The sequence below is a fragment of the Cricetulus griseus genome, chromosome X (assembly GCF_003668045.3).
Source record: "Cricetulus griseus strain 17A/GY chromosome X, alternate assembly CriGri-PICRH-1.0, whole genome shotgun sequence".
Lineage (NCBI taxonomy): Eukaryota > Metazoa > Chordata > Mammalia > Rodentia > Cricetidae > Cricetulus > Cricetulus griseus.
Genome location: NC_048604.1, coordinates 74,463,271 through 74,489,458, shown reverse-complemented (window position 1 = coordinate 74,489,458; position 26,188 = coordinate 74,463,271). Strand labels below are relative to the sequence as shown.

General features: G+C 40.1%; 1 protein-coding gene across 4 annotated transcripts; it reads right to left on the bottom strand.

Annotated features, from left to right (window-relative positions):
• Positions 1 to 203: 203 nt before the first annotated feature.
• Zc4h2 (zinc finger C4H2-type containing) lies at positions 204 to 17,894 on the bottom strand. 4 transcript variants are annotated; one of them, XM_027431883.2, is made up of 5 exons: positions 17,668 to 17,894; positions 6,430 to 6,610; positions 4,689 to 4,861; positions 3,182 to 3,344; positions 204 to 1,668 (listed from the first exon to the last, which is right to left on the bottom strand). In XM_027431883.2, the coding sequence occupies exons 1-5, from the start codon at positions 17,718 to 17,720 to the stop codon at positions 1,555 to 1,557; spliced, it is 684 nt and encodes a 227-aa protein (XP_027287684.1). In that variant the 5' UTR covers positions 17,721 to 17,894; the 3' UTR covers positions 204 to 1,554. The 4 variants fall into 4 exon arrangements, with proteins under 4 accessions (XP_027287684.1, XP_027287685.1, XP_035306000.1 ...); XM_027431884.2 differs by having other exon boundaries at positions 6,430 to 6,601; positions 17,668 to 17,892; XM_035450109.1 differs by lacking the exon at positions 3,182 to 3,344 and having other exon boundaries at positions 6,430 to 6,601.
• Between the last annotated feature and the right edge of the window lie 8,294 nt (positions 17,895 to 26,188).

Sequence of the window (26,188 nt, the reverse complement as noted above, 5' to 3'; positions counted from 1 at the left end):
TCAGCGTTGGGGTCCTGTTCTTAGACTGCACTTCCACTATAGCCACTGCAGGTAGCTTTGCTCCAGCCATCTATCTATCTATCTGTCTCCAGCCACATGCTCCCAGCTCCTGGTCACATCCCTGTAGCCCACTCAATCCTGTTTCATTTTTCCTCTCTATTATTGTTGCTGTTGTTCAGTACACAGAATGCACTCAATTAGCACTTATTCCAACAAATGAATGTTTATTTAAAAGGATTTATGAAATCATATCATAACACTTACTTTCAAAAGGCAGAGGAATCTTTGATGTTTGGAACACATATTATTGTGACTCAAAGTCAAAAGTTAAAGAAAAACAGGATAAATCTCTCCCTCTTCTCCCCAGTCAGGGATAGAGACCTGGAGCTAAATCTTTTTCATCACTCAGCCCTGATGTTATCCCATAGGTCTAAGAGTAACATGACTAGGAGACTTGGCTTTGATAAAAATGAGAGCACTGTGGGGTTTGAAGAGCTTAGTGCCATTTGGGGGTAAGAAAGGTCACCTACATAACCCACAGAAAAAGAGTGACCAATGACTTCCTTAACTGAGGCTACATTAAAGAATACAGACCCAAAGGGAGGAAAGAATGGAAAAGCAAAGTCATAGCCTCTTACATGTATAAAATGATTGGCAATCGTGTCAATCCACTTCTAGCCTCCCAGTGATATACCACTGAGCAGGTATTAGCGTGATGGTTTTTAAACAAAATTCAAAGCTAAAATCAGCTAAGGGTTTCTCAGCCCAAGGCAATTTCTATACCATAGCCATCAGACCTAGTATTTGCAGTGAACTAGGTGAGACATGTAGCATGAGCCTGGCTCCCTAATTTCACTGTGGGGAATTTCTACTAATTAGCAAAGAACAAAAAAAAAAGTATAGGGAAAGACCCACAGATCTTGGGATCTAAAGATGCCTGGTATGAAAGAACTTGAATATAACTGGAAGACTTTGATGGGACTATAGAACAACACCAGAGCCTCACAAATTACTGTAAAAAAGAACACTTGTCTAAGTTACTCCTGGGCTTTAATGATGAGCTGAATATAGGGGAGATATATGCATTCAGCCCACTGGGATGTCCAGCAAAAATAAAGTTGTTGTCCCTTCAGAACCTAAGGCAAAACTAGAGGGGAGGAAATCATAGAGGCCTTTTCTTAAAGCAAGATATGGACCTCCTCCAGTCCTTACACCCTGCAGCTCATTAGGCTCCAGTCCTCAGGAGCAAAAGAAAGAGTCAATGAGAGCCTTTTGCCCCTTAGTCAGCTCCAAACTAGGACAGTAGTTGAGATGTGAGCAGGAGAGAAGGGGTCATGAGACCCAGGCATTAGCACCCAAACTATAGCTGTTCTTGAACCCGAGATCCCAAGAGCAGAAAGAAATAAGAGCAAGGAGAGAGGGGTTATTCTTCCAGTAAATTAAATAGAAACTCAGGAGGGCAAGGAAGGGTAGATTTTAGAAAATCGGGACCTCTATCACTCTGACCAAGGGGAGGGTTTATGATCAACAGAGGTCTAGCCCTTCACCTTCTCTTCATTCATCTTGCTTCCGTTTTGGCTTTTTGGGGTTCCGTGAGCGACTCTTGGCTTTACAAAGAGGGCATATAGGTGCATTTCGATGAATCTGCTGGTGACATGACAAGCAGGCCTGGTGGGGGTAGACGGGATAAATAAAGTTAGTGTAGTCACATCCTTCTACGCAATGGCTCAGACTGCAGATCCTCAGGGGCCCAGAAAACAATTGTAATTTTCCATTTGGAGGCAACAATTATCGGTAAGATACAAGTAGAGATTGTGCTCTTGGAGACCATAGACCATAGGAGTGAAGGATATAACATACAGAGGCGTGTATAAAAAAAACTGTATGTAAAACTTAGAGATAAAAGAAGAACTACATATCTATGCAGCATTATATCACAACATTATTAGCTCAACCATGTACCATTGATTTTTCTTAGACAAGACTAATTAGGAAGCATTTTTCTATAGTGACCAAGATAGTGAATAGAATTTAAAAATATTTTTAAATACACACACACACACACACACACACACACACACACACACATATATATAATATATAATATATATATTATATATATATATATATATGCATGTGTGAGATATGTGATGTGTACTCATGTGCACATCTGTGGAGTTCTGAGGACAACTTTGTAGTTCTCCCCTAGAATAGCTTTTGGGAGTTGGTTCTTTCCTTCCACCATGGGATTCAGGAATCAAACTCAGATCATCACATTTACATGGTAAGTGTTTTGACAACCTGAGCCATGTGGTGGCTCATAATTACATTAGACTTTCCATGTTAAGTGGTCTGTTGCAATTATTCAACTCTGTTTTATGTTAAGATACAATACAAAAGTAGGAGGTAGTGGCATATGCCTTTAATCCCAGCACTCAGGAGGCAGAGGCAGGGAGATCTCTGTGTTAGAGGCCAGCCTGGTCTATAGAGTGAGTTCCCAGAACAGCTAGGACAACACAGAGAGACCCTGTCCCAAACCAAACCGGAAAAAAAGATACAACACACAAATCACCTGGCATGTGTGTGTGCGCCAGTAAATCATCAATTAAAGCATATATAACAAGTCAGACTCTACCTGTAGGCTATCATCAACTGGGCAATCACTCTAGTAAAATGTCAGTTTGGCTATTTACTACTGACCTGATTCTGTGATGCCTCACTGATAACCCACAGTTTTTGCCTAGTAGGAATGCAAATTAATTCCACTGGGAAGAAAAGGAAATAATAAAGGTAATAATTTCAGCATAAAAATTTTCAAATTTATTTCAGCATTTGTTTCCAACCATGTAAACATCTGTTTATCAAATGTACTTAGAATCTTCCTCGTGATTCTGCTGGATCCCTCACTCATGAGATATGTTCCCTGTCTATTTGTGTAAAGTTTAGCTTTCTAACCTTTAGATAATTATATTATAGCAGTGTCTGCCAAGCTTCCTGTATTTTAATCTCTTTGTAGCAACAAAAGCAACATGAATTCAACATAGCATCCCATCCTCTGGGTCCCAATCAAACATTGTTTAAGTAAGATTAAAATAAACAAGGCCACAACCTCAAATAGCATATTATCAGCTTCCATTGCAGGACACTTTGCCTCTTCCATGGTCCAATCTAGTTTACTCACCTTCATAGGTGGAGGCTGCTGTCTGAAGGTGGCTGTCTGTCGTGTGTCCTGCTTCCTGGCCACTTGGAGTTGTTGGGCAGCAGCAGCTGCAGCAGCAAGGGATTCAGGTATGGGGGGTTCTTGAGGTTCTGTCTGCCATTCTGCTTTCTGCTTCTCAAAGTAACTTTGGGGACGAAAGACATTGAATGGATCATTCTGGAAGCAAGAAGAACCTTTCCTCCTCTTAAAGTCTCTATGCTAAGGAACCAAAGATTGTACTAGGACCTTCTCTATAATGAATGGTACTACCCTCCCTATGGTACATGGCTCTTTCCCCTTAATAGTAGGTATTGTAATTTAAGAAAAGAGGCTCATAAGAGAAAGATGCATGTGACAGGGTTCAAGCAGAGGATTTTTTAATTAGGGAAAGGGATCATAAAAGGGGAAAGGGAAGCGGGGAGACTGTCCTCTGGAGACAGCAGCAGCAGGAGAGGAGAAAAGAAAGAGGAAGAGAGGGGGGAGAGAGAGTGAGAGAGGGGAACAGACAGAGAGAGGGAAAGAAAGAAACAGAAGGATGGGAGGTGGGCAGGGCCCTTTTAAAAGGGAAGATAATGAATGTGCACAGGTGGTGCTCTTAGTGGCTGCAGCTGAGGAAATATCATGTCAGAACCCCAAGGGCAGGCCAGTACAGATGCCTGAATACTAACACTAGGTACATTATCAGTAGGAATGGTAGACATTTTTCTTGTTAATTCTGACAGATGCAGATATCAAGAAATCTTAGGGCTAGCAAGATATTTAGACTTATTCTCTGTTAGATGGTCATTTGCAATATTCTTAATAGGCATTCCCAGGCCTGTATTTATATCCTTCTAGGAACAAGAAGCTCATACTTCTACGGGCAACCAGCTGTATCTTTAGGATATACTTCCTCTTGTTGGGCTTGAGATTAAAGGACATGCTATGTCCTAGAGAAAAAAGCACGCCCTTTCATGTTTTCAAGGTTTCTGTATACTCTTCTAAACCCTAACTTGGAAAGTGACCTCTTAAATTCATAGGTCAGCAATTTTTAAGTGTTATATTAAATTTATCTGCGCATGTGTATGGGTAGGCAGGCACATGATGCTAGCGTGTCATAGGACAGACAGCCTGCAGAGGTTCATTCTCTCCTTCCACCATGTGGGTCCCAAAAACTGAACTCAGCTCCTCAGGGGTGGAGGAAAGCCATTTTTACTCCCTGAGCCATCATGCCAGTGCAACGATAACATTCTCACATTGTCAAAAATTCCACAAAGTATTTTGAAAGGTTACCTATTAATCTTCGTCTCATCTTGTTCTTATATAATATGTCAGCATAGAGACTTGTGGGTCATGCAAAGAATTATCCACTGACAAGCCTAAGAATAGGACTATGTGCTCAGACTTTCAGGTCGTGTACATATCCATGTCCATCTGTGTCACCTTCCACCCTCACCCCCTCATTTCTATTACATTGTGTTATTTTGGGGTCAGAGGGCAGGCAGCTTACTCCAAGGAGAGTTTCTCTTCCTCTTCACACAAGTCAGGAAGCCTTTGCAAGCCCAATGTCATACGCAGGGCATCGACATGTTCTTTCAGTGGTTTATACTCATCATGAAGCCTCCGGGTCGACTCGAGCAACTTGTTTAAGTCATTTTCAGACTGTTTAATGGTGTTTTCCATCTGGAAAATAGAGCAAGGTAGAAACAGAAAAGGTCCCAAAGTCTTCAAAGGAGTTCTAGAGCTGAACAGATAATAGCACAGACTCCAGAGGGAAAGCGATCTATGTTCAAGTTCTCTGTGTCTTTTCTACATGACTGATCAAACCTCAGTTTCTTCATCACTATGATAGGGAAAGGTTAATAGTGCATACCCCGTGCAGTCTTAGTAAAGATTCGATTATCAAATTCATGCAAAACAATTAATAGAGGAATTAACAGGGTAAAAACTCATAAAATAGTGGTTAAATTCCTCAAATTAACAACACCTTGCAGCTGGAATTGCCTTCAGAGACCACCTAGCTCACCTCATCTAGATCATCATCTTCACTTTTCAAGGCCAGTACGCTGAAGCTCAGAACAAAGGATTTATTCACTGGAATACTTCTTAATGGACAAAACCCATACAAAAACTAAAGGCTCGTGTCTTCATGCCAGTTACATTTTTCTCTAGGTCAACTGTTTTCAAACTGTGGTTGTCACACTTGCACCCTGCTACCCCTATCCACACCCCCTACCAGCAGCTGCAGCTGCAGCATTATCATTTAAGAACTAAGAATTTTACATTCTCAAGCCCTTACCTAACAGGTATAACTGGAAACTCTGGAGTGAAGTTCAACAGTTTGTGTTCTAATGGGCTCTCTAGTTGACCCTCATGCTTTGAGGTCTACTGGCCTGGATTCTCAACCACTCTTGGAAATGCATGATTCATTCTATTGATTTTATATCATCAGTTAGCTTGCAGTAACGTCTACAGTTCCCTTCAGGAGACCTGGAATCTGATGCTATCTAGCACATGAAACCCCAAGAGTTTATTATACAAGCTTAATTTATATATTTTGTAAGGATTCTAGGCCTCACAATATTCTGGAAAGGGGTGATCCCACAGAAATGAGTTTGCCAAGAATAGAAACTCAGCTCCATCAAAATGAATTTTTTAAAAAAAGATACTGTCATAGACTGTAATGTTCAGAAAAGACCTCACAGGTAAACACTTCCTACTTCCTGATAAAAGAATAACCAGTAGAGAAGCCTAGATTCTTGACAAAAAAACTCCAAACAAGGGAAGTTTGTCAGCTCAGCAATTTATTCCCAATATTCCAAATGGCAGTCTAATGTGAGAGCCCCACTTTGGTAAGCAGATTGAGATGATCTATTTGGTCTTGTTGGAAGCTTTTGAGCATGTAAAGTTATCCTCAAGAGGCAGGCATCTAGTCCACTTTTCCTTGGCTACGTCTTAAGCTACAGACTTCCAGACTGTGAACATGTCAGAACCCAATGAACCCTTGAAGGTCAGGGTTCATAATACAGGGAGAGACAATGATACTCAGAAATGAAGGACTTGTCCATTGCTGTTAGTCAGTGACACAACCAGAGCTGGCCTCAGAACTCCTGGAATTGTCTACTCCATAATAGCTTGGCACCTTCTCCCCTGAGCTGGCCACAGCAATATCTAAGTGAAAGGTAACAACATTTTCTATTCCCTCATCCTTAAAGGGCCCAGAAGTAGGCTCCAGGCAACAAGCCACATACCACATTGATATCAGCATGGATCAGTCGGAGTTCCTCCACATGGGCCATCTTCTCCTGTAGCAGGAGATCCATCTCCTGTTTGTATTCTTTTAGGTGCCTCTCTTCTGACTCCAGTGCCTCAAACTCAGCCTTCAAACGGGCCTTGATCTTTTCCATCTGCAAAGTCTTGTTCCTGAAATTTCTCAAGAGTAGGAAACAGGCCAGTAGGAGGTTGGAGGAAGAAAGAAATGCAAAGCAGAGTTAGGCCTTTCCTTCTAAGCTATCTTTCTAACTCTTTCTTTCACAGTCAGGTACAACCAGAGCCTCAAACTTCAACCAGACCTTCAAATGGGCCTTATCGTTTCCATCTACAGAGTACTGTTCCTGAAATTTCTCAAGAGCAGGACACAGGCCAATAGGAGGATGGTGGAAGATAGAAATGGGAGGCAGAGTCAGGCCTTTCCTTCTATGCCATCTTTCTAACCCTTTCTAGCAGACAGAGATGATCAGAGCCATCCCAGGAAGAGATAGGAGATTCTTTTTAAACAGAAAAGCTCAGTGAGTCACAAGTGAGGTAAATTTTATTGTCTCAGGATATTTGCAAAGGAGGGTGCAGGTCCCAGCTGTGGGACTGAGTCAATGAAGAACACTATTGGCCTTTAATGGATAGGGGCCAGAGATGCTGAATAGCCTCTCACTGCAAGTAAGAGTCTCCCATCACAAACCACTCCTATCAAAGATAGCTAGCAACAGTGACCTACAGAGGAATTCTGGAGAGGCAATGTTCAATAAACTTTCTGCGGGGACTAAAATGTTTTGTATGTGTGCTTTCCAAATAGCTCATATAGCCTATTGGGCACATGTAATGTGGCTACTATAACTAAGGGATTGAATTATAAATTATATTAGTTTTAATGAATTTTACTTTAAACTTGTAGACAATGGCTCTCATACCATGTAGCACGGCTAGCTGATATAAAAATTTCCCCTTATGTCAGGAACAGTGACATAGTGATGCAGAATAACTACAATACCTGCATATTACACACTACACTACTTTAGCTTTGAGTATGAAGAACTCTTGATATAGCTATTGACCTGTCTTATACAGGAACAACATTTAGTTTTATTGGAAAATTATTTATCTAGACCCCTTCCTGTCTAGACTTCTATTCTCAAGATCTTCTAGATTACACACAGAACATCTGGAACTCTGCCTACTTCTATTCCAATTTAGAGATGGGAAACTAATAATGAGAGTGATATCTTACCTTGATTCATGGAGCAAGTTGAGTGAGTGTTGGGTCAAGAACCCACTTGTACAGGCAGAAACACATCATGAAAGAACATGCACTTTAAACTCATACCTGGGTATACATGGTAGTTCTGCCCTTCACTAGATTTTTGCCTTTGGATAATACTAACAATTAAATTTACATTTTACTATATTTAATGAGTATGCACTAAGTAGCAAACACACACAAATAGGTCCAACAAATATTTATTGATCACTTGTCCTCTGTCGCTGAGTACAGAGCAACAAGGAAAAACAGTCCAGGTAGTGAGAATGGCATAAACAAAGGCCCTAGAGAAGAAAGACACAACAAATTAAAGGAACAACTAAAGACAGATTGGCATGGCTGAATCTGAAAGACGGAGAAGGACCTAAATGAATCTAGGGATTTTGGAAAAGATCAACACGCAGCTGAGATGCTGCAATGAGTTAAGTCTTTCATCCTCAGCCGTAAAGGGATTCTTAAAATTTTAAATATCAAGAAAGTGCCATTATCTGATTAACTTACTTCTCAGATTTGACTTAGTACTAATGTGGAAATAATACCACCTACTTCACATGTCATGTGGTAGGTATTAAATGAGTTACAGGTAAAGTTCCCAAGCTATGTGGCACATGATGAGCAGCCAACAAATGACAGTATACTGCCACACTCTGCCCAATAGCTCAGCCATGATTCTCTCCTTCACCACAATGATCCAGACATTGTTACAAAAAACTCACAAGTACTATGTGTGTGTTCTAAGGCATAATACTGGTTACTAAGATTAAAATAGCATCATTAGCATATGCCATCTTATAAGTATAATATGATTAATGGCCTATTAAGGGGACAAAAGCATTCCTAGTCTATAATCAGTCAAATAAAGATAGCAACAAGACCTGCTCCCAGATCCTCTTCTTCCCTTTGAGACTCATGAAACAGTGGAATTCTCACTGCCAGGACCCACTAGCCAGCCCACTTATAGCAGAGACATAGGTAATCTACTTGTGTAACCAAACCAGGTCCTTCCCTACCCTGGTTGAATTGTGGATGCTTTTCTGGGATTGTGATCTTCTCTTGGCCTTTCTTTCTCCCTTGGACACATACAGACACTGAAACCCTCACTCCAAGGAACTTTCTATCAAGCTCATATGAAGACACATGTAACTTACGTTTTTTTTCTCTTGCACAGACAACCCACACACACACACACACACACACACACACACACACACACACACACAACTCGGGTAGCCTTGCAGGTGCTTGCCAAGGATAATGACTTTTTCCTGTCCCTTCTCTTCCTTTTAAGACTCATCATCCCCAAATCCATTCCCTGCCCGGGACCCTCGAGCCTGTCTGTGTGCTGTAGAAACACAGGTAACATACTTAGGTTTGCTGGCACAACTCTTTCCAATTCCAGTTGTCCCTATGGATGTTTGGTCATGATCCATACTTCAGGGCCAGACAGGCCCATACATCCTGTTCTATGGCCCAGCTTGGTGAGTATGCCTGACCCTACCCTTCCTGAATTCTTCTCAATTTCCAGACCCAACTTAGCTCCCACAACCAGGAACTGGGCACAGCCTGGTGAGACATACCTGCACTTTTTTAAAAAACTGCCAGCCTGTACTAAGTAGCAAATCCTGTGTACCAGCCAAACCTTCTGTGTCCACATCAAGCACACAACCAAAACAAGAAGTCCATATGCCCAAGTCTCATTGCAAAATAATATGAAAATTCAAAATTGTATGCACTGCCCATCTACCCACCCCCAATCTACCTGTCCTATAGAAATTTTATGTACGGACAATTACATAGGTTGATCCCAGGATATAGAACTTTAAAAAAAATCATAAAGAGTTTAAAGAAAACAGAAACAAACAGCTCAGTGAACTTAAAGGGAATTAACTCAAAGAGAATAAAGGCCTAAGTATTACTCAAAGAAAGACAAACATGAGGCTGAATAAACTAACAAAGATAATGCAGGATTTGAAATTGCAATTAAATTAAGAAAAAGATTGAAGACCACTCAATATAAAATGAAGATAGAATTTAAAAACTGAACAACACAACTAGGAAACTCAAGGGAAACCTTACAAATAGAGTGTTAAGCCAAATCAATCACGAACAATGCAGGAGGTTATCATTCCAGATCTCAATATATCAGTATTAGAGCCAAAATAATAAAAACAGCATGGGAGTGTCACAACACAGACATGTATACCACCGGAACAAAATGAAGATCTGAACATAAGCACACAGAACTACGGCCATTTTAATACTCAACAAAGATGCCAAAAAAGATACACTGGAAAAAATATAGTACATTGCCTCAGTCTCTATAGGTTTGTTCATATGTGCATCAGACCTCCTGTGTTTAGAAGCTCATAGTGGCCTCCATCCCCTCTGGATTTTACACTCTTTCTGCCTCCTATTCCACAGGGTTCTAGCTCTAAGGAGAGGGGTTTGATGGAGATACCTCATTTAGGGCTGAGTGTTCCAAGGGCTCTCACATTTTGTATGTCTCGCTGTGGGTCTCAGTATTTGTTCCCACCCACTGCAGGAGGAAACTTCACCAATGGAGGCTGAGCAAAGCACTGATGTATGAGTATAGCAGGATATCATTAAGAGTTGTTTTATTGTTGCATTCCCTTAGTAGGACAGTAGTATTTGTTTTTGTTTTTGTTTTTTGTCTTCAGCAATAGGGTTTTGCTATCAGTTTGTGTAGTGGTTGTTTGGGGGCTCCCACTGGGACTTCTTTGGCCAACAATTCAGATGTAACTGATTCCTGGTACAAGAAGCTTCATTTGGTGGCAAGAAATGTCCAGTTGGGGCTCTGTCTCCCCTGTTAATTGGTAATTTCATTTAGACTGGCCAAGACAACACTTATAAATGAATGCAATTTAATTGGAGGCTTGCTTCCAGCTTCAGAGGGTTAGTCCATCATCATCATAGCAACAAGACAAGCATTGCACTGGAACAGTAGCTAAGACCATTACATCCTGATCCATGGGCAGAGAGGAGGGAGGGAGTAGGAAGAGAGTGAGGGAGGGAGAAGAAAGCAAGAAAGCAAGCAGGGAGAACATGAGTGTTGGCTACTTTTTTTATCAACTTAACATAAGTTATTGTCATCTGGGAAGAAGGAATCTTAATTGAGAAAACATCCCCATAGGCTTGGCCTGTAGCCAAGTCTGAAGGGCATTTTCTTGATTGAAGATTGCTGTGGGAGGGCCAGCTCATTGTACATGAGGCCATCCCCAAGCTGGCAGTCTTGGGTGCTATAAGAAAGCAAGCTGAGTAAGCCATGGGAAGCAAAGCAGTAAACAACATTTCTCCATGGCCTTTGCATGAGTCCCAGCCTCCACGTTCCTTCTTTGAGCTCCTCCTCTGCCTTACATCCGTGTTGGACTGCTTACAACTGTAAGTGTGGGCAAAATCAGCGTTTGCCTTCCCGAGGTGCTTTTGGTCCTGGTGTTTTGTCACAATGACAGAAGCACCAACTAAGACAGAACACGTGTCAATTAAAAGCTGCATAGATCTCTTCGTGGAGCTTAGGCAGCCTGATTCTTTTGATTGGAATCATTACAGAGAAAGTTTGGGATAAAAGGTGCCATTTCATTTGGGTCTTCCTTGAAAAAAATGAATAGAATTCACAGGCACAAAATGAGAAAACAGCAATCTAGCCTGAAGGATCTATGCAGGCAAAATATTAGAGGATGGAAATATATGAAATAGAAATGAACTTCTATATTGCAAAAGGATAAAGTGAAAGAGTAGTCACAGGTAAAATGGTAATGGTGGACCTGGAATGTGGCATATACTGCAGTTATGAGTGTCATAGTAACAATGGCAGGCAAATGTACATTCAATGGATAAACAGCATGAAACTATGGATCCTTAGTAAAACAAAATGAATTTCACACCATGAATACACATGCACACACACACACACATACACACACACCCCAAAACAAACAACAGTGATTTCCCAAAGGTATGCCTACTATCTCTTAAGCAATGCATATTGATAATCTATCTTTTCAATAACAATTAAAAACACTACTAGCAAGTGATTAAAGCTATATGCAAGCCAAGCCACTAGGGCAATGGCCTCTGAATTCAAAATACTGCTATCCAAGAGGTAAATCAGTGGACTATTTGAGGGAAAGCATCAAACCTATTTTAGGGAGGTCGTTCTTATAACAGTATGCATGCAATTAAAGACAGAGAGAAGACTAGAGGCAGAGAAATTATTCTGTAGGTGGAAATGAACACAATATCACAAATATTCAAGATAATGATGATGAAGACTTGAAACGGGCAGTGAGTGTGGAGGTGGAGAATAGGACAGGAATTTGAGTGAAATGTTGAAGGTAGAAATAGAAAGTCAATGCTGACTTTTAGGTTTCAATCTGAGGTAAATGTAACAGGAATGACAATAACAAAATTAAAATGAATTTTCAGGGGAGCAGCTCAATAGCAGTGGGGAGCTACAAAGTCATAACAAGTTGGCTAAGATTTTCTAAATTTGTAGAACACACAGCTTGGCAAGCCCAGTAGAGTGCTGTGTACACGGAGGGCTGAAGCTTGGAAAGGGATGCTATGTAGACATGTATACATTGGCAACAAGAGCATGTTACAGATATATTGGCATATACATGAGGTAGTGAAAGGCTCTCATTTGTGTTATGGCAACAACACTCCCTTTCTCTGTTTCATTATTGCTCTTCTCCTTTTTTTCCTATTTTCTATTACATTTGTTTTTGTTTCATTCATGTCTTGCCTTTTTCTCCTTGACCATTACTTGTAAGACTAGGAAACCAAAAATGAAAATAGACCAATGTGTAATTTGGAAGCAGATTGTTGAAACAGCATTGAAATGCACTAGAGTTTCTTCTGGGCACATGATCAAGGAATACACTCTGTGGGAGAATCCATTCCTCACACCTTTTTTTCCCCCATGGAAAATTATGCCTTTGGTGTGTGTAATAATCAAAATAAATATGCATTCTTCAAGACCTCTGTGAAAATGCCACCATTGTGGCTACTACAGTCCAAGAACATTAATGTTTTAACAAAATAGATTGTTCTTTTAATAAGGTTATTAAAATAATGGTAATAATAATTTAGAGCAGTTGAAGAACTGTGAATAGTGGAGCGTTAATTGGATTACCAGTATTTATAAAGGACACTTGATAATGGCACTACATGCATGTATCATGTGAATAGAGAATACACTTTATGTGGGCTTCAGGGATAAATTAAACTCAGATTGCCAGGCTTGCATGGTAACTTCCTTGTCTCACTGAGACAGACCTCTTTTTATTGTTTGCAGGTTATCTTTTTTTTTAACCCACAATCTACCTGTATCATTATTTTGAAGTGAGTGTGTTATAGACAGTATATAACTGAATTGTTCTTTGGAAATTCATTATACAAGTCTCTCTTTAGTTGTCTTTGAATTATTTATCTTTCTTTTAATTTGAGGGCTGAAAGAATGGTTCAGCAGTTACGAGCACTGGATGCTTTTCCAGAGGACCAGGGTTCCATCCTCAGCACCCACACTGCAGCTAATAACCATCTTTAACTCTAGTCCCAGATACACTGCATGCATGTGGTACACAGACATAGAAGTAGGCAAAAACATCCATACACATGAAATAATAAAATACAATATTTCTAATTATGTATATGTGTATTTGGGTGGGTTTCACATGTTACTTGAATGCATGTGCCCAGGGAGGCCAGAGAGAACATTGGAACTGTAGTTACAAGCAGTTGTGAGCCACAAGTGAATCAAGGTCCTCTACAAGAGTAATTAGCTGTCTTAACCACTAAGACATCTCTCTAGTCCCACATTATCTACATAGATAGAATAAATAAATAAATACATAAATAAATAAAATTATTTATATGTAAAAAATGCATCTGCCTTTTAACTTTATATATCCTGTTTATTTTCTGTTTGGGAGTTTGTTTTGTTTTCTTGCTTCTTTTTTTCCTTTTAACCCACCTTTCTTGGATGAACTAAACATGTTTTAGCATTTAATTTTTCTTTACTTTTAATACCTTTGAGCACATCTCTATGCATAATATTTTGGTGATTGCTTTCAGAAATACATTATATATACAGAATTGCTCAGTATCTTCTAACATTACACCACCAGCTTTGGTGTAATATATTAGCTATTTTATTTCCCTTTAAATTCACCTTTTCATAAAACACCATACATATTCCTGCTCATACACTGAGATTATGTTATAATTGTGTTATAAAATTTACTTCAAGATGTCTGATAGGAAAGAAAAGGACCAGGGGATAGGGGACAAGAGAGGGTATAGGGGTCCATATGATTAAAGTGCATTATATACATATGTGAAATGTCACTGTAAATTTTATACATTAATATACAATAATAAAAAATAAAATAAATTTCCCTCAATCAACAAACATAATTAAGAAAACTCAAAAGAAAAAGTAAAGTCAAATCTATTATGTTTTTGCTTACTAAGTTTGTACTTCCTGGTGTTACAAAGTTTTTTCCTTCTATTTGAAATGTTTTTGTCATTCTTTCACAGTACATTTGCTGATAGTTCCAACATCTGAGAGTGTCTTCAATTATAAAGTACAATATTTTCACTGCACATAGCATTCTACTCTGGCAGTTCTTTTCCTTCAATACTTGAAAATGTTGTTACTCTTTCCACTAGGACCTTGACAGTTTTCTCTTGGGGAATTTGCCATGCTAATTTTCCCCCTCACAGATATAATTAGGGGATTAGTTCTTGTCACTTGCCTTCCTTTCAAGATTTTTTTCTTTCTTCTTCTTTTTCTGAAGACTGGTTATCATATGAAGGTTTCTTTTTGTTCATTCTATTAGTGTTTGATTAGCTTTTTGAACCTAGAGGTGGTTTTTCCTTAGTTTGAGACAATATTAGTCCTTATTTCTCTTCCAGTTCTTCATTCTGTCCTGTGTCTCTCCTGTGAGAATTTTTAAAGTTTATTTATAATCTCACAGTGATTTCTCTTGCTTTAGATTTAAGCTGACTCATGTTTTTCTGTCTGTTCCATCTTACTGTTGAACCTATTTGTTAAATTTTTAGGTTGTTCTAAAGAACAACCATCTTCTTCAGGGTTTTTGTTGTTCTTGCTGTCTGTATTCATCTATTTGCTTTGATTTTACATTTTTTTAACTTAAGGGAGAGTTTATTTGGGCTTTTGGTTTCAGAAGAAGTCCATAATAGCAGGAGAGATATGGCAGCAGGCAGCAAGAACAGGAAGGTAAGAAGTATTTTAACCTCAAACAGGAAGGAGAGAGAGCAAATTGGTAGTGCCCACTCCCTGAACCTGCTACTCCCAGCAAAACATTCCCTCTAGCAAGGCTGCACTCTCTCTCCAAACAGCACCACTAATTGAGAACCAAGTATTCAAATACCTAGGCTTACTGGGGACATTCTGATTCAAACCAACACATTGTACATACTAGCTCTCATAGAACCATGACAATAATATAATGCAAATTGGCATGTACTCCAACTCCAAAAGTCTCTGTAGTGTTAACATTTTCAACACTGATTGTTATGCCAGGCATTGGTTGTGCACGCCTTTAATCCCAGCACTCGGGAGGCAGAGGCAGGCGGATCTCTGTGAGTTCGAGGCCAGCCTGGCCTCCAGAGTGAGTGCCAGGATAGGCTCCAAAGCTACACAGAGAAACCCTGTCTTGAAACACCAAAACCAAACCAAAACAAAACAAAACATTTTCAACACTGTTTAAAAGTCCACAGTTCTCTGCACTCTGGTTTTTGTATGTTTATATGCTCCCAGTGTTTGTAGGACCTACTGAGGGATTTTCATGATGTAAATTTTAAAACCCTTGTTAGATGATTCTAAATCTGTGGTTTATTAATAGTGGCATCTCTTCATTTTCTCATTCAAGTAGATTTTTTGGCATGGTGAGAAATTTTTCAATAAATTTGCATATTCTGCATCTTACTTTAATATTTTGTCTTAGTAGGCCTCCTTATACTCTCAACAGGAATCCCATTTTTACACTGAGTCTTTCTTGGCATCCAAGTGGTATGCCCATGTTATTAGAGTAAAACTTCAGCCTTCTTTCTAAATCTCCCCTTCTACTATTTAATGTGGTTAGGAATAGAAGTCATGGTTCCTAACTTAGAGTTCACTGAAAGGGATCTTTTTTCACTGGAGATTAATGACCTTAATCCAATCCAAAATAGTCCTTTTCTGCAGATAAGATATGCTCATTTACACACACACACACACACACACACACACACACACACACACACACACACAATTTTTTAAGACAGGAATTAGCTGTGTAGCACTAGTTGTCCTGGAGTTCACTCTGTACACCACGGTGCCCTCGAACTCAGAAATCCATTTGCCTCTGCCGCCCAAGTGCTGGGATTAAAGGTGTGCCCCCACCACCTAGTTAAAACAAGCTTATTTTAAAGTCCACAAAGAGTAGAAGACTGGAGCTAGAGGCTTTCTACTCAAAGGCCTAAGCTTTTCATTAGCTGCACTCTTAGCAGTCTCCTGCACCTAGGAGTCTCATTTCCTATCTCCAGATGTTTTTTTTTTTTTTTTTTTTTTTTTTTTTTTTTTTTTGTAGAAAAAGACACCAATGACCCTTCAATGGGAAACAGAAGAACAGAGCCTTTGTAGGCAGACTCCATTCCTGGCAAGCTGTGGCATTGTTAAGCTTTGTGAATATGAGAACTCACTCAGATTCTCCAAGCCTCCATTTTTCCACTTATGACAAGGATCATAGGACACTTGCCAAAATGGTTTGGGGGGCAGAGCTGGCATCCCAGGGGCTCAATAAATGATAATCTCCCATGCTTTGCAAAAGGAAAGACACAATCCCTCCAAGAGGAAGAAGAAACTAAGATTCTTCACTACCACTACTATGTGGAGATCCCATATACATACCCCAGAGGTTAAATCTCTTGTCAAATTTGTCAGAGTTAAATCTCATGACCTAATTTCTTTAAAAAGATATGCTCTGTGTCTCTTTTTCTTTCTTTCTCCATATATTTGAAAAACACTCCAGATGCAGGGACTTAGGCAGAGCAGGGGAGGCCCACATAGTTAGCCCTTGAGATACTACTGCTTTATGGGCTGGAATCTCACTGCAGTATCAAAACTTGCTTGGAGAGATGTGACAATTCCCAGTTTGCCAGACCTCCAGCTCTTGTTCACATTCCCATAGCTTGCAACCTCCTTCCAACCTCAGGATAGGAAAAAAGTGCAAGAGTTTCAGGAAAACAAAAGCAGCCCCCTCCCGAGGTTGGTCTGCATCCACAGCCAATAGTCACAGCAAAGTTGCAAACTGAATGGCCAGGCCAGCTGAACTTGGCTCTCAAAAGGCTTTCCCAAGCTCTGGGTCATGAAGTTGAATGCAAAATCATCAACTTTTATAAAGCAAGAAGCGAAAAAAAGACTTATACTAAACAGTTTTTTTTTTTTTTTAATGTGTCTGTGAATGCCAGATTTCGTCTCCATACCAAAAAGCTGGTGACCAGTCCCTGATGTCTCCCTCTATTCTATCTCGGCTAGATCTGGAAAGACATCGTCATCTCCCCCTCCTACCCTCCGCCTGACACACACACACACACACACACACACACACACACACACACACACACACACACACACACACACACACACACACACACACACACACACACACACACACACACACGCACGCACGCACACACACTTGCACCAACTACCTCCTCTAGACTCGATTTCAACTGACCTTTGCCCCCTCATTCTTCACCTGATCTTTAAAACTGTGATGAATGGGCCCCTTTCCCGCTCCTCTTTGCAAGTAGCTCAACAATAGATAGTTTCTACAGAAAAACAGTTCTCTTTGCACCCAGGGATGCCCGGGTAGGGAGCGGGTAATCACGGAGGGTGGATGGATGCTGCATTATGCAGCGAAGAGCTTACCTGATCTCTTTAATGCTTTCCAGTTTGCACATGATTTCTTGTTCATCTGCCATGCTTTTCACTCTCAATTTCACGTCCAGAGAATTGTAAAAATGCACCAGCCAAGGGATACAATAGATACAATACAGCCACCTCCTACTGGTTTGTGGCTTTGAGCCTGTGTGGTAGGAGCTTAGGAAGGCCTGGGAGCTGTAGTCCACAGTTCCAGGACCGACCAGGCAACCCGAGTGCCACTAGAACTACAACTCCCAGAAGGCCAAGCGAAACATTCCTGTTCCCTTTCCTGTAGCGGCACTTTAAATCAATATGTCACAGATAATTATGTCAAGATTATGAGGAGTGCAAGGGAATGAAGATGTTTGTCCTAACAGTGTGCAGCAAAATGGGGTAAATCTCGAAAGCACTTAGGAAGATGAAAAACATACCTTTTATCACGAGCCCCAGGCCTCATGCCTATGCTCCCCAATAGGTTAGGGATTCTTTTATTACGGAATACTGTGGGCTGGAGAGAAACTAACTGTAAGTGATTTAGCCTCCAAAATGTCAAGTACTCTAGCAGCTTAGGGACTGACATTGAAATGTAAATAGAGTGGAGCTGAAAATACCCGGGCGGGGAAAGAGGAGGACAAGAGAAAGGGGACTCTTCAAAACAAAACAAAGCAAAACAAAACAAAACAAAACAGGAAACTGGGTTTGTTGAGAGGACCTCTTTCCTTCTGATTCCCCATGACTGAGTTTATAGTTTACCAGTCAATGTAAAGTGTACTGAGGGGGGCACTGAAGAGTCAAAGAAAATAAAAGCAAGTTCTTGTTTTGAAAAAGAGAGGGTGAATATACTATATTATACAGTGTACAATGAGCTGTCAAAATGCAGACATACAGAGGTGAAACCTGAACAGATAAGATGTAAATATGTTTTTAAAACCAAGACTTTTCCATAGAAGAGTGAGATATCCAGGAAGCAATAGTCTACATAGAAAATGAAAAAGGCAAGTGGTCCAGAGAACCTGGAGTATAAGGTTTTTGGAGTGGTACGTTAGAAAGAAGAGTGGAAGATGTATCTAGAAAAGATAGGTTGTAGACACATTTTTTAAAATATTTTTTAAATTTTTTCCTTGGCTATTTTATACTTATTATACAATGTATTTTGATCAAATCCACTCCCCATTTGCTATCCTGCCACTCCTCCCAGAACCATCTCCCTCCTATAGTCATGTATTCTTTTTAAAACCACCAATTTGTGCTAGCAATGTGTGCATGAGTGTAGGGCCATCCCACCGAAGAATGGGCAACCAACCATGGTCAGCATCTCTGAAGAAAACTGAAGCTCCTTCCCCAGCAGCTAGATTTTGAAATACTTTGGAGTGTCAGACTAGAGTTTAGAATTATTCCTATAGGCACACATTTATTCAGTATGTATTTATTATGTGCTTACTGTGTGTAATTATATTTAGAATCTATATCAATTTTTGGTGCTTGGAACTTAACTCAGGGCCTTATGCATTCTTAGTAAGCAGTCCATGACTAAGCTATACCCACAACTCCTAAAATAATTTAAAAGCACTGGAGTGATAAAATTGGAAGTAACAGAAAAAGTAAAATGTAGAATTAAAGGAAATGAGAGCTAGTAAGAGGGAGGCCTTAGTTATCCAAAGAAGTTGGATAGACATGGAAGTCAGGCTTCAGAAAAATGTCACAGATGAGCTAACAGACTCACTTCCCCACTGTCACTCCCAGCTGCCTGTTGAGGTACCCTAATCTTTGAGGGACCTAGCCCCATACCAAACTGGGATTCACGGCTTCCACTGAGATAGAGGAATTTCAGGAAGCAGAATTGGAGATTTAATTAAAGATATTGTGGTGGCTTCCATAGGCACTTATATTTGAATGTTTGGTCATTGGGGGATTAGGAGGTGAGGCCTTGTTGGAGTAGGTGTGCCTAGTTGGAGGAAGTTTGATAGTGAGGTTTGGCTTTGGGTTTGAAATATTCAAGTCATGCCCAATCTCTCTCTCTGTCTCTGTCTCTGTCTCTGTCTCTCTCTCTCTCTTCCTGCTGCCTGCAGATCAAGTTGTAGAACTCTCAGATAACTCTCCAGCACCATGTCCACCTGTGTACTACCATGCTTGCCACCACTGACAATAATGGACTAAACCTCTGAACTGTAAGTCAGCCCCAACTAAATGATTTCCTTTATAAGAGTTATTGTCAAGGGCCTAGGACTGGCCCAGGATGATGTGGTAGACTTTGGGGAGCCCCTTTTGAGGGCCTTACCCTGCCTGGGGAGTGGAGGGGTATGGCTAGGGGCAGGTGGGATGTTGGGGGGAGGGGTGGGAGAGGGAGAAGGGATTGACATCTGAAGAAAGCTTGTTCCTAATTTGAACTAATAAAATAAAAAAAGAGTTATTGTCATGGTGTGTCTTATAAAAGTTGTTTTGTCATGGCGTCTCTTATAAGAGTTGTTGTGGCTATGGTGTCTCTTCCATAGCAATAGAACATTGACTAAGACAGATATTAAGGGAAAGGGTCCTCAAGAAGAGACCTACAGTACATCTAAGAACAAGGATATGGGATCCTCTAAAGGAAAGTCACAGAAAGTGAGATATCCCCTAATATATGCATGGGTTCCTTAAGAGAGTCACGATTAGTTTTAGCGTTAGCCACAAATAACATTTTGGTGGTTCTCAGACAATATCACAAAAGGTTGCTAAGAGATCTTTTGTTTTCTGTTTTCCATAAGTGAGATAAGTGGCTTCTCAGATGCCTTGGTTGGAGCTATATATAATCTGATAAAGTAATAATGAGCCATTGTGTTTTGCACAAGGAGTTCAGTATGTGTTGTTTGCCTATAAATAGAATTCCTGGGGAAATTGCAAGTTTATAGCTGTTGAGAGAGAAGATCCTTGAGCAGGTACTAATTGTGCTGGAATTTTTGGTTCTGTGTTGGTGATGGAATTCAACCAGACTCCAGGGTGACTCTTCCAGTGAGAGAGAAAGAAAGGGTGTGAATGTAGGTGGATAGGGAGGTGGATCTGTGAAGAATTGGGGTGCTGGAAACTGATCAGAATATAATGTATGAAAAAATACTTTTGATAAAAATATTTAAAACAAAATCAAATAGGTTTCAGGCCAGGCGTTCATTGGTGGTGCACGCCTTTAATCCCAGCACTCGGGAGGTAGAAGCAGGTGGATCTCTGTGAGTTCGAGGCCAGCCTGGTCTCCAGAGCAAGTGCCAGGATAGGCTCCAAAGCTTCACAGAGAAACCCTGTCTCGAAAAACAAAACAAAAAAAATCAAATAGGTTTCTGGGTGAACCTTTTGGTAGTTTGAATAAAAATGATCCCATAGGCCCAAAGGGAGTGGCACTATTAGTGTGGCCTTGTTAGAGTAGGAATAGCTTTGTGGGAGGAAGTGTGTCACTGAGGGTGATTTGAGATCTCAGATGTTCAAGCCAGGACCGGTGTGGCATTTTCTTCCTGCTGCCTGCAGATCCAGGTGTACAACTCTCAGCTCCTTCCCCAGCACCATGTCTGCCTGCATGTCACGTTTCCTACCATGATGATAATGGACTAAACCTCTGAAACTATAAGCCAGCCCCAATTAAATATTTTCTTTATAAGAGTTGCTGTGGTCATGGTGTCTCTTCACAGCAATAGAAACCCTACCTAGCACAAACATAAAGTACTTTTCAATATGAGATAATACAATTTGGGGAAAGAAGTGGTTGTTGTATATGGAGATAAGTAGAAGGAGTTTAGGAGTGGACTTTGAAGGGCTTTTCTTGGTTTTGTTCATTTGTTTGTTAATTTTGCTGGGCTAGTAATGGAACTCGATGTTTCTGCACAATTAACATTGCTTTACCAATGAAACTACATAGCAGGTCTAAATTTTATGCTTTTAAAATAAACGTATCCATTCTTTTAAAAATTGGCTGTTATAAAGGTCTAGGCCCTGCTCCAAATGATAGACTCTGAAGATTCCCCATGGAAGACCTCACCCTCCCTGGGGAACAGATAGGGGTTGGGATAGGGAATGGGGGACAGGGGAGGAGGGGAGGGAGAAGGAACTGGGATTGGCATGTAAAAGAAGCTTGTTTCTAATTTAAAATTGGTCTAATTACAATTATAAAAATTAAAAAAAAAATGGCTGTTACTACTCTAGGTGGTGGTGTGAACCTGGGAGAATGGGGCCAAAAAAAATGAGGTGGACTAAAGTCTCATGCAATAACCAACTTTATTCAGAGCATCAGACAATTTATATTCTTGGGGTATTCTGAGGGTTAAGCAAGGTCTTGAGCAAAGTTCACATAAGTTTAGGCTGTATACAGTCACAAGCACAACCCATGCTTGAAAACATTTTTGAATAACAAAAGTAAGATGATAGGTAATCTGAAGCAAAGCCCACTCCTGGTATGGGCACTAAAGCACATTCCAAGAATAACCCATGTTATGCAGAAACAGAGGTTACAAGACTCTTGTCTTCAGCAATAGGACCTTATCATCAGGTTGTAGAAGGTAACCAATAGTATTTGCAATAGCCTGTAATTTTTTTTGGGGGGGGGGCGGTTGGTTCTATGAGACTATTTTGTCCAATGACTCAACATGTAACCCACTCCTAGCACTGGAGTTTTTACTTGGTAGCATAAGATTTCCAGCTGGGAAGTCTTCCACATGATATGGTAACAGCATTTAAATTCCTTTCATGTATGTATGTATTTCAGGAAGCTTCCACGGTAGCATGTTTCCACAGTAGTATGTTTCCATATGGCTTTTCAAAAGAGTTTTAGTGGTAGTTATCCTCACATAGTCCCTCCTTTACCTTCCCTCCCACCCTACCCCCACTTAATCCTCCTGTTCTAATTTCCCCTTCTATATTCAATTTCCCACTCTTTTCGAAATTCCTTTCCTCCCTACCACAACCCATTCCCCAGTCTCTTACAAGATATTTAAACTCTGTAGTTAATTCTAATTGAAGCACACATATTTAAAGCTTAAAAGACAACATCCACATATAAGGAAAAATGTAATATTCTCTTTCTGGGTGTGGGTTACATCACTCAATATATTATCTAGGTTCAACCCATTTACCTGCAAATTTCACAATTTTATTTCTCTTAACAGCTGAACAATATTCCGTTCTATAAATGTATCATATTTTCATTATCTAGTCATCAGTTGATGAACATCTAAGTTATTACCGGTTTCTGACAATTATAAGTAGAGCTGCAATAAACATGGGTGAGTAAGTATGTATCTCTGTTCAAAGATATGCAATCCTTTGAATATGTGACCAAGAGTGGTATAGCTGGATCTTAGAGAAGATTGATTTTCACATTTTTGAGGAGTATCCACACTGATTTCCATAGTGGATATACAAATTTGCACTCCTACCAGAGTGAATAATTGTTTCTCATTTCCCAAATCCTTGTCACCATGTGGTATGATGTATTTTATTAATCTTGGCCACTGCAACTGGGATACAGTAAAATATCAAGTTTTAACTTGCACTTCCCTATAGGATAAGTAGTGAGTATTTAAAAGTATTTCTCAGCCATATGTGTTTCATCTTTTGAGAACACTCTGTGTACTTCCATCTTTTAATTTGGCCATGTGTTTTCTTGATGTTTAGTTATTTTAGTTCTTTTTGTATTTATTTTCTTTTTTAAATGTTTATTATTTTTAATTACTCATATTTACATATCCATCCCCCCATTCAATCCCCTCCTCCCATGTTCCCCACCCAACACACTCCAACCCACCCCCCACCCCCACCCCCCACCCCCCCACCCCCGACTCCTCTCCAGGGATAGTGAGGCCCTCTACCAAGGACCTGCAAAGTCTGTCATATTGTTTGGGGGAGGGTCTAGACCCTCCTTGCTGTATCTGGGCTGCAATAGTATCCATCCATCGGGAATGGGCTCCCAAAGTCCATTTGTGCTCTAGGGATAAAGACTGGCTCTGCTGTCAGAGGAGCCATAGACTGTCTTAGGGCTCCTAGCTGGTAGCCACATTCAGAGGGTTTGGTCTGGTCCAATGCTGTTTTCCCAGCTTTATGACTGGGATCTCCATTCTATCAGTAGGTCAGGTCCACTGTTTCTGCAGGTCTCTCCATCCACATCTTGGCTCCTTTGCTCAACCCTCCCTCTCCACAACTGAATTCCAGTAGTATGGTTCAGTGCTTAGCTATGGGTGTCTGTTTCTGCTTCGAACAGCAACTGGATAAAGACTCTCCTTCCTCTCCCTGGCCCCAGGCTCCAATTTGTTCAGGAGTTCCTGTCCCCATCCTCTTCTTCGAGGTATATGTAATCTTCTCTTGGGGTCCTCCTAGTTTCCTAGCTCCTCTGGCAGTGTGGAATGCAGGCTAGCAATCATTTGCTCTATGTCTAAAAATCAAAACTGAGTGAGTATATACCATGTTTATCTTTTTGTGATTGGGTTACCTCACTCAGGGTGGTTTCTTCTAGTTCCACCCATTTGCCTTCGAATTTCAAGATTCCATTGCTTTTTTCCCACTGAGTAGTACTCCATGGTGTAAATATACCACATTTTCTCTATCCATTCTTAAATTGAGGGGCATCTAGGTTATTTCCAGGTTCTGGCTATTACAAATAATGCTGCTATGAACATAGTTGAACATATTTCTTTGTTGTATGAGTGTGCATTCTTTGGTTATGTGCCCAAGAGAGTGATTGCTGGATCTTGAAGTAGACTGATTCCCATTTTCCTGAGAAACCGCCATACTGATTTCCAAAGTGGTTGACCAAGTTTGCACTCCCACCAGCAATGGAGGAGAGTTACTCTTTCTCCACATCCTCTCCAGCATAGATTGTCATTGGTATTATTGATTTTGACCATTCTGACAGGAATAAGATGGTATCTCGGAGTGGTTTTAAGTTGTATTTCCCTGATGTCTAAGGATATTGAGCACTTTCTCAAGCGTCTTTCAGCCATTTTAGATTCCTCTGTTGAGAATTCTCTATTTAGTTCTGCACTCAATCTTTTAATTCCGTTGTTTGGTATTTTGGTGGCAAGCTTCTTGAGTTCACTGTATATTTTGGTGATCAGCCCTCTGTCAGATGTGGGGTTGGTGAATATCTTTTCCCATTCTGTCGCTGGCATTTTGTCTTGCTGACTGTGTCCTTTGCTTTACAAAAGTGTCTCAGTTTCAGGAGGTCCTGTTTATTAATTGTTGATCTCAATGTTTGACCTACTGATGTTATGTTCAGAAAGCAGTCTCCTTACCAATTTGTTCAAGGGTGCACCTACATTCTCTTCTAGGAGGTTCAGTGTGGCTGACTTTATGTTGAGGTCTTTGATATACTTGGATTTAAGTTTGGTGTATGGCAATAGATATGGATCAATCTGCAATCTTCTACATGTCCAAATCCAGTTATGCCAGCACCATTTGTTGAAGATGCTTTCTTTTTTACATAGTATAAATTTAGCTTCTTTGTCAAAAATCAGGTGTTCATAGGTGTGTGAGTTAATATCAGTGTTTTCAATTCGATTCCATTGGTTAACCTGTATAATTTTGTGCTAATACCAAGCTGTTTTCAGGACTATGGCTCTATAATAGAGCTTGAAGTCAGGGGTGGTGATGCCTCCAGAAGTTCCTTTATCGTACAGGGTTGTTTTGGCTATCCTGGGTTTTTTGTCTTTCCATATAAAGTTGAGTACTGTTCTTTCAAGGTCTGTGAAGAATTGTGTTGGGATTTTGATGGGAATTGCATAGAATCTGTAGATTGCTTTTGGCAAGATTGCCATTTTTACTATGTTGATCCTACCCATCCAAGAGCATGGGAGATTATTCCATTTTCTGGTATCTTTTTTAATTTGTTTCTTTAAAGACTCCAAGTTCTTACTATATAGGTCTTTCTCGTTTTTGGTTAGTGTTACCTAAAGATATTTTATTTTGTTAGTTGATATTGTAAAGGGTGATGTTTCTCTGATTTCTTTCTCTGCACATTTATCTTCTGTATTTAGTAGGGCTACTGATTTTTTTAGTTAATCTCGTATCCTGCCACATTGTTGAAGGTGTTTATCAGCTGTAGTGGTTCCCTGGTAGAATTTTTCGGGTCACTTATGTAAACTATCATATCATCTGCAAATAGTGAAAGATTGGCTTCTTCCTTTCTACTTTGTATCACCTTGATCTCCTTTTGTTGTCTTATTGCTCTAGCTAGGACTTCAAGTACAATACTGAAGAGATATGGAGAGAGTGGACAGCCTTGCCTTGTTCCTGATTTTAGAAGAATAGCCTTGAGTTTCTCTCCATTTAGTTTGATGTTGGATGTTGGTATGCTGTATATTGCTTTTATAATGTTTAGATATGTTCCTGTTTTCTTGATCTCTCCAAGACCTTTATCACGAAGTGGTGTTGGATTTTGTCAAAGGCCTTTTCAGCATCTAGCAAGATGATCATGTGGATTTTCTTTTTCAGTTTATTTATATGGTGGATTACATTGATGGATTCTTGTATGTTAAACCATCCCAGCTTTCTTGGGACAAAGCCAACTTGATCATGG

What these genes read in the sequence shown, in the direction of transcription:
- Zc4h2 (XM_027431883.2), bottom strand. Translation starts at nt 17,720, where the DNA reads ATGGCAGATGAACAAGAAATCATGTGCAAACTGGAAAGCATTAAAGAG. An exon ending in GAAAGCATTAAAGAGATCAG is followed by an intron (nt 6,611 to 17,667) that starts GTAAGCTCTTCG and finishes CCTACTCTTGAG; the next exon opens with AAATTTCAGGAACAAGACTT. An exon ending in TCCATGCTGATATCAATGTG is followed by an intron (nt 4,862 to 6,429) that starts GTATGTGGCTTG and finishes TCTATTTTCCAG; the next exon opens with ATGGAAAACACCATTAAACA.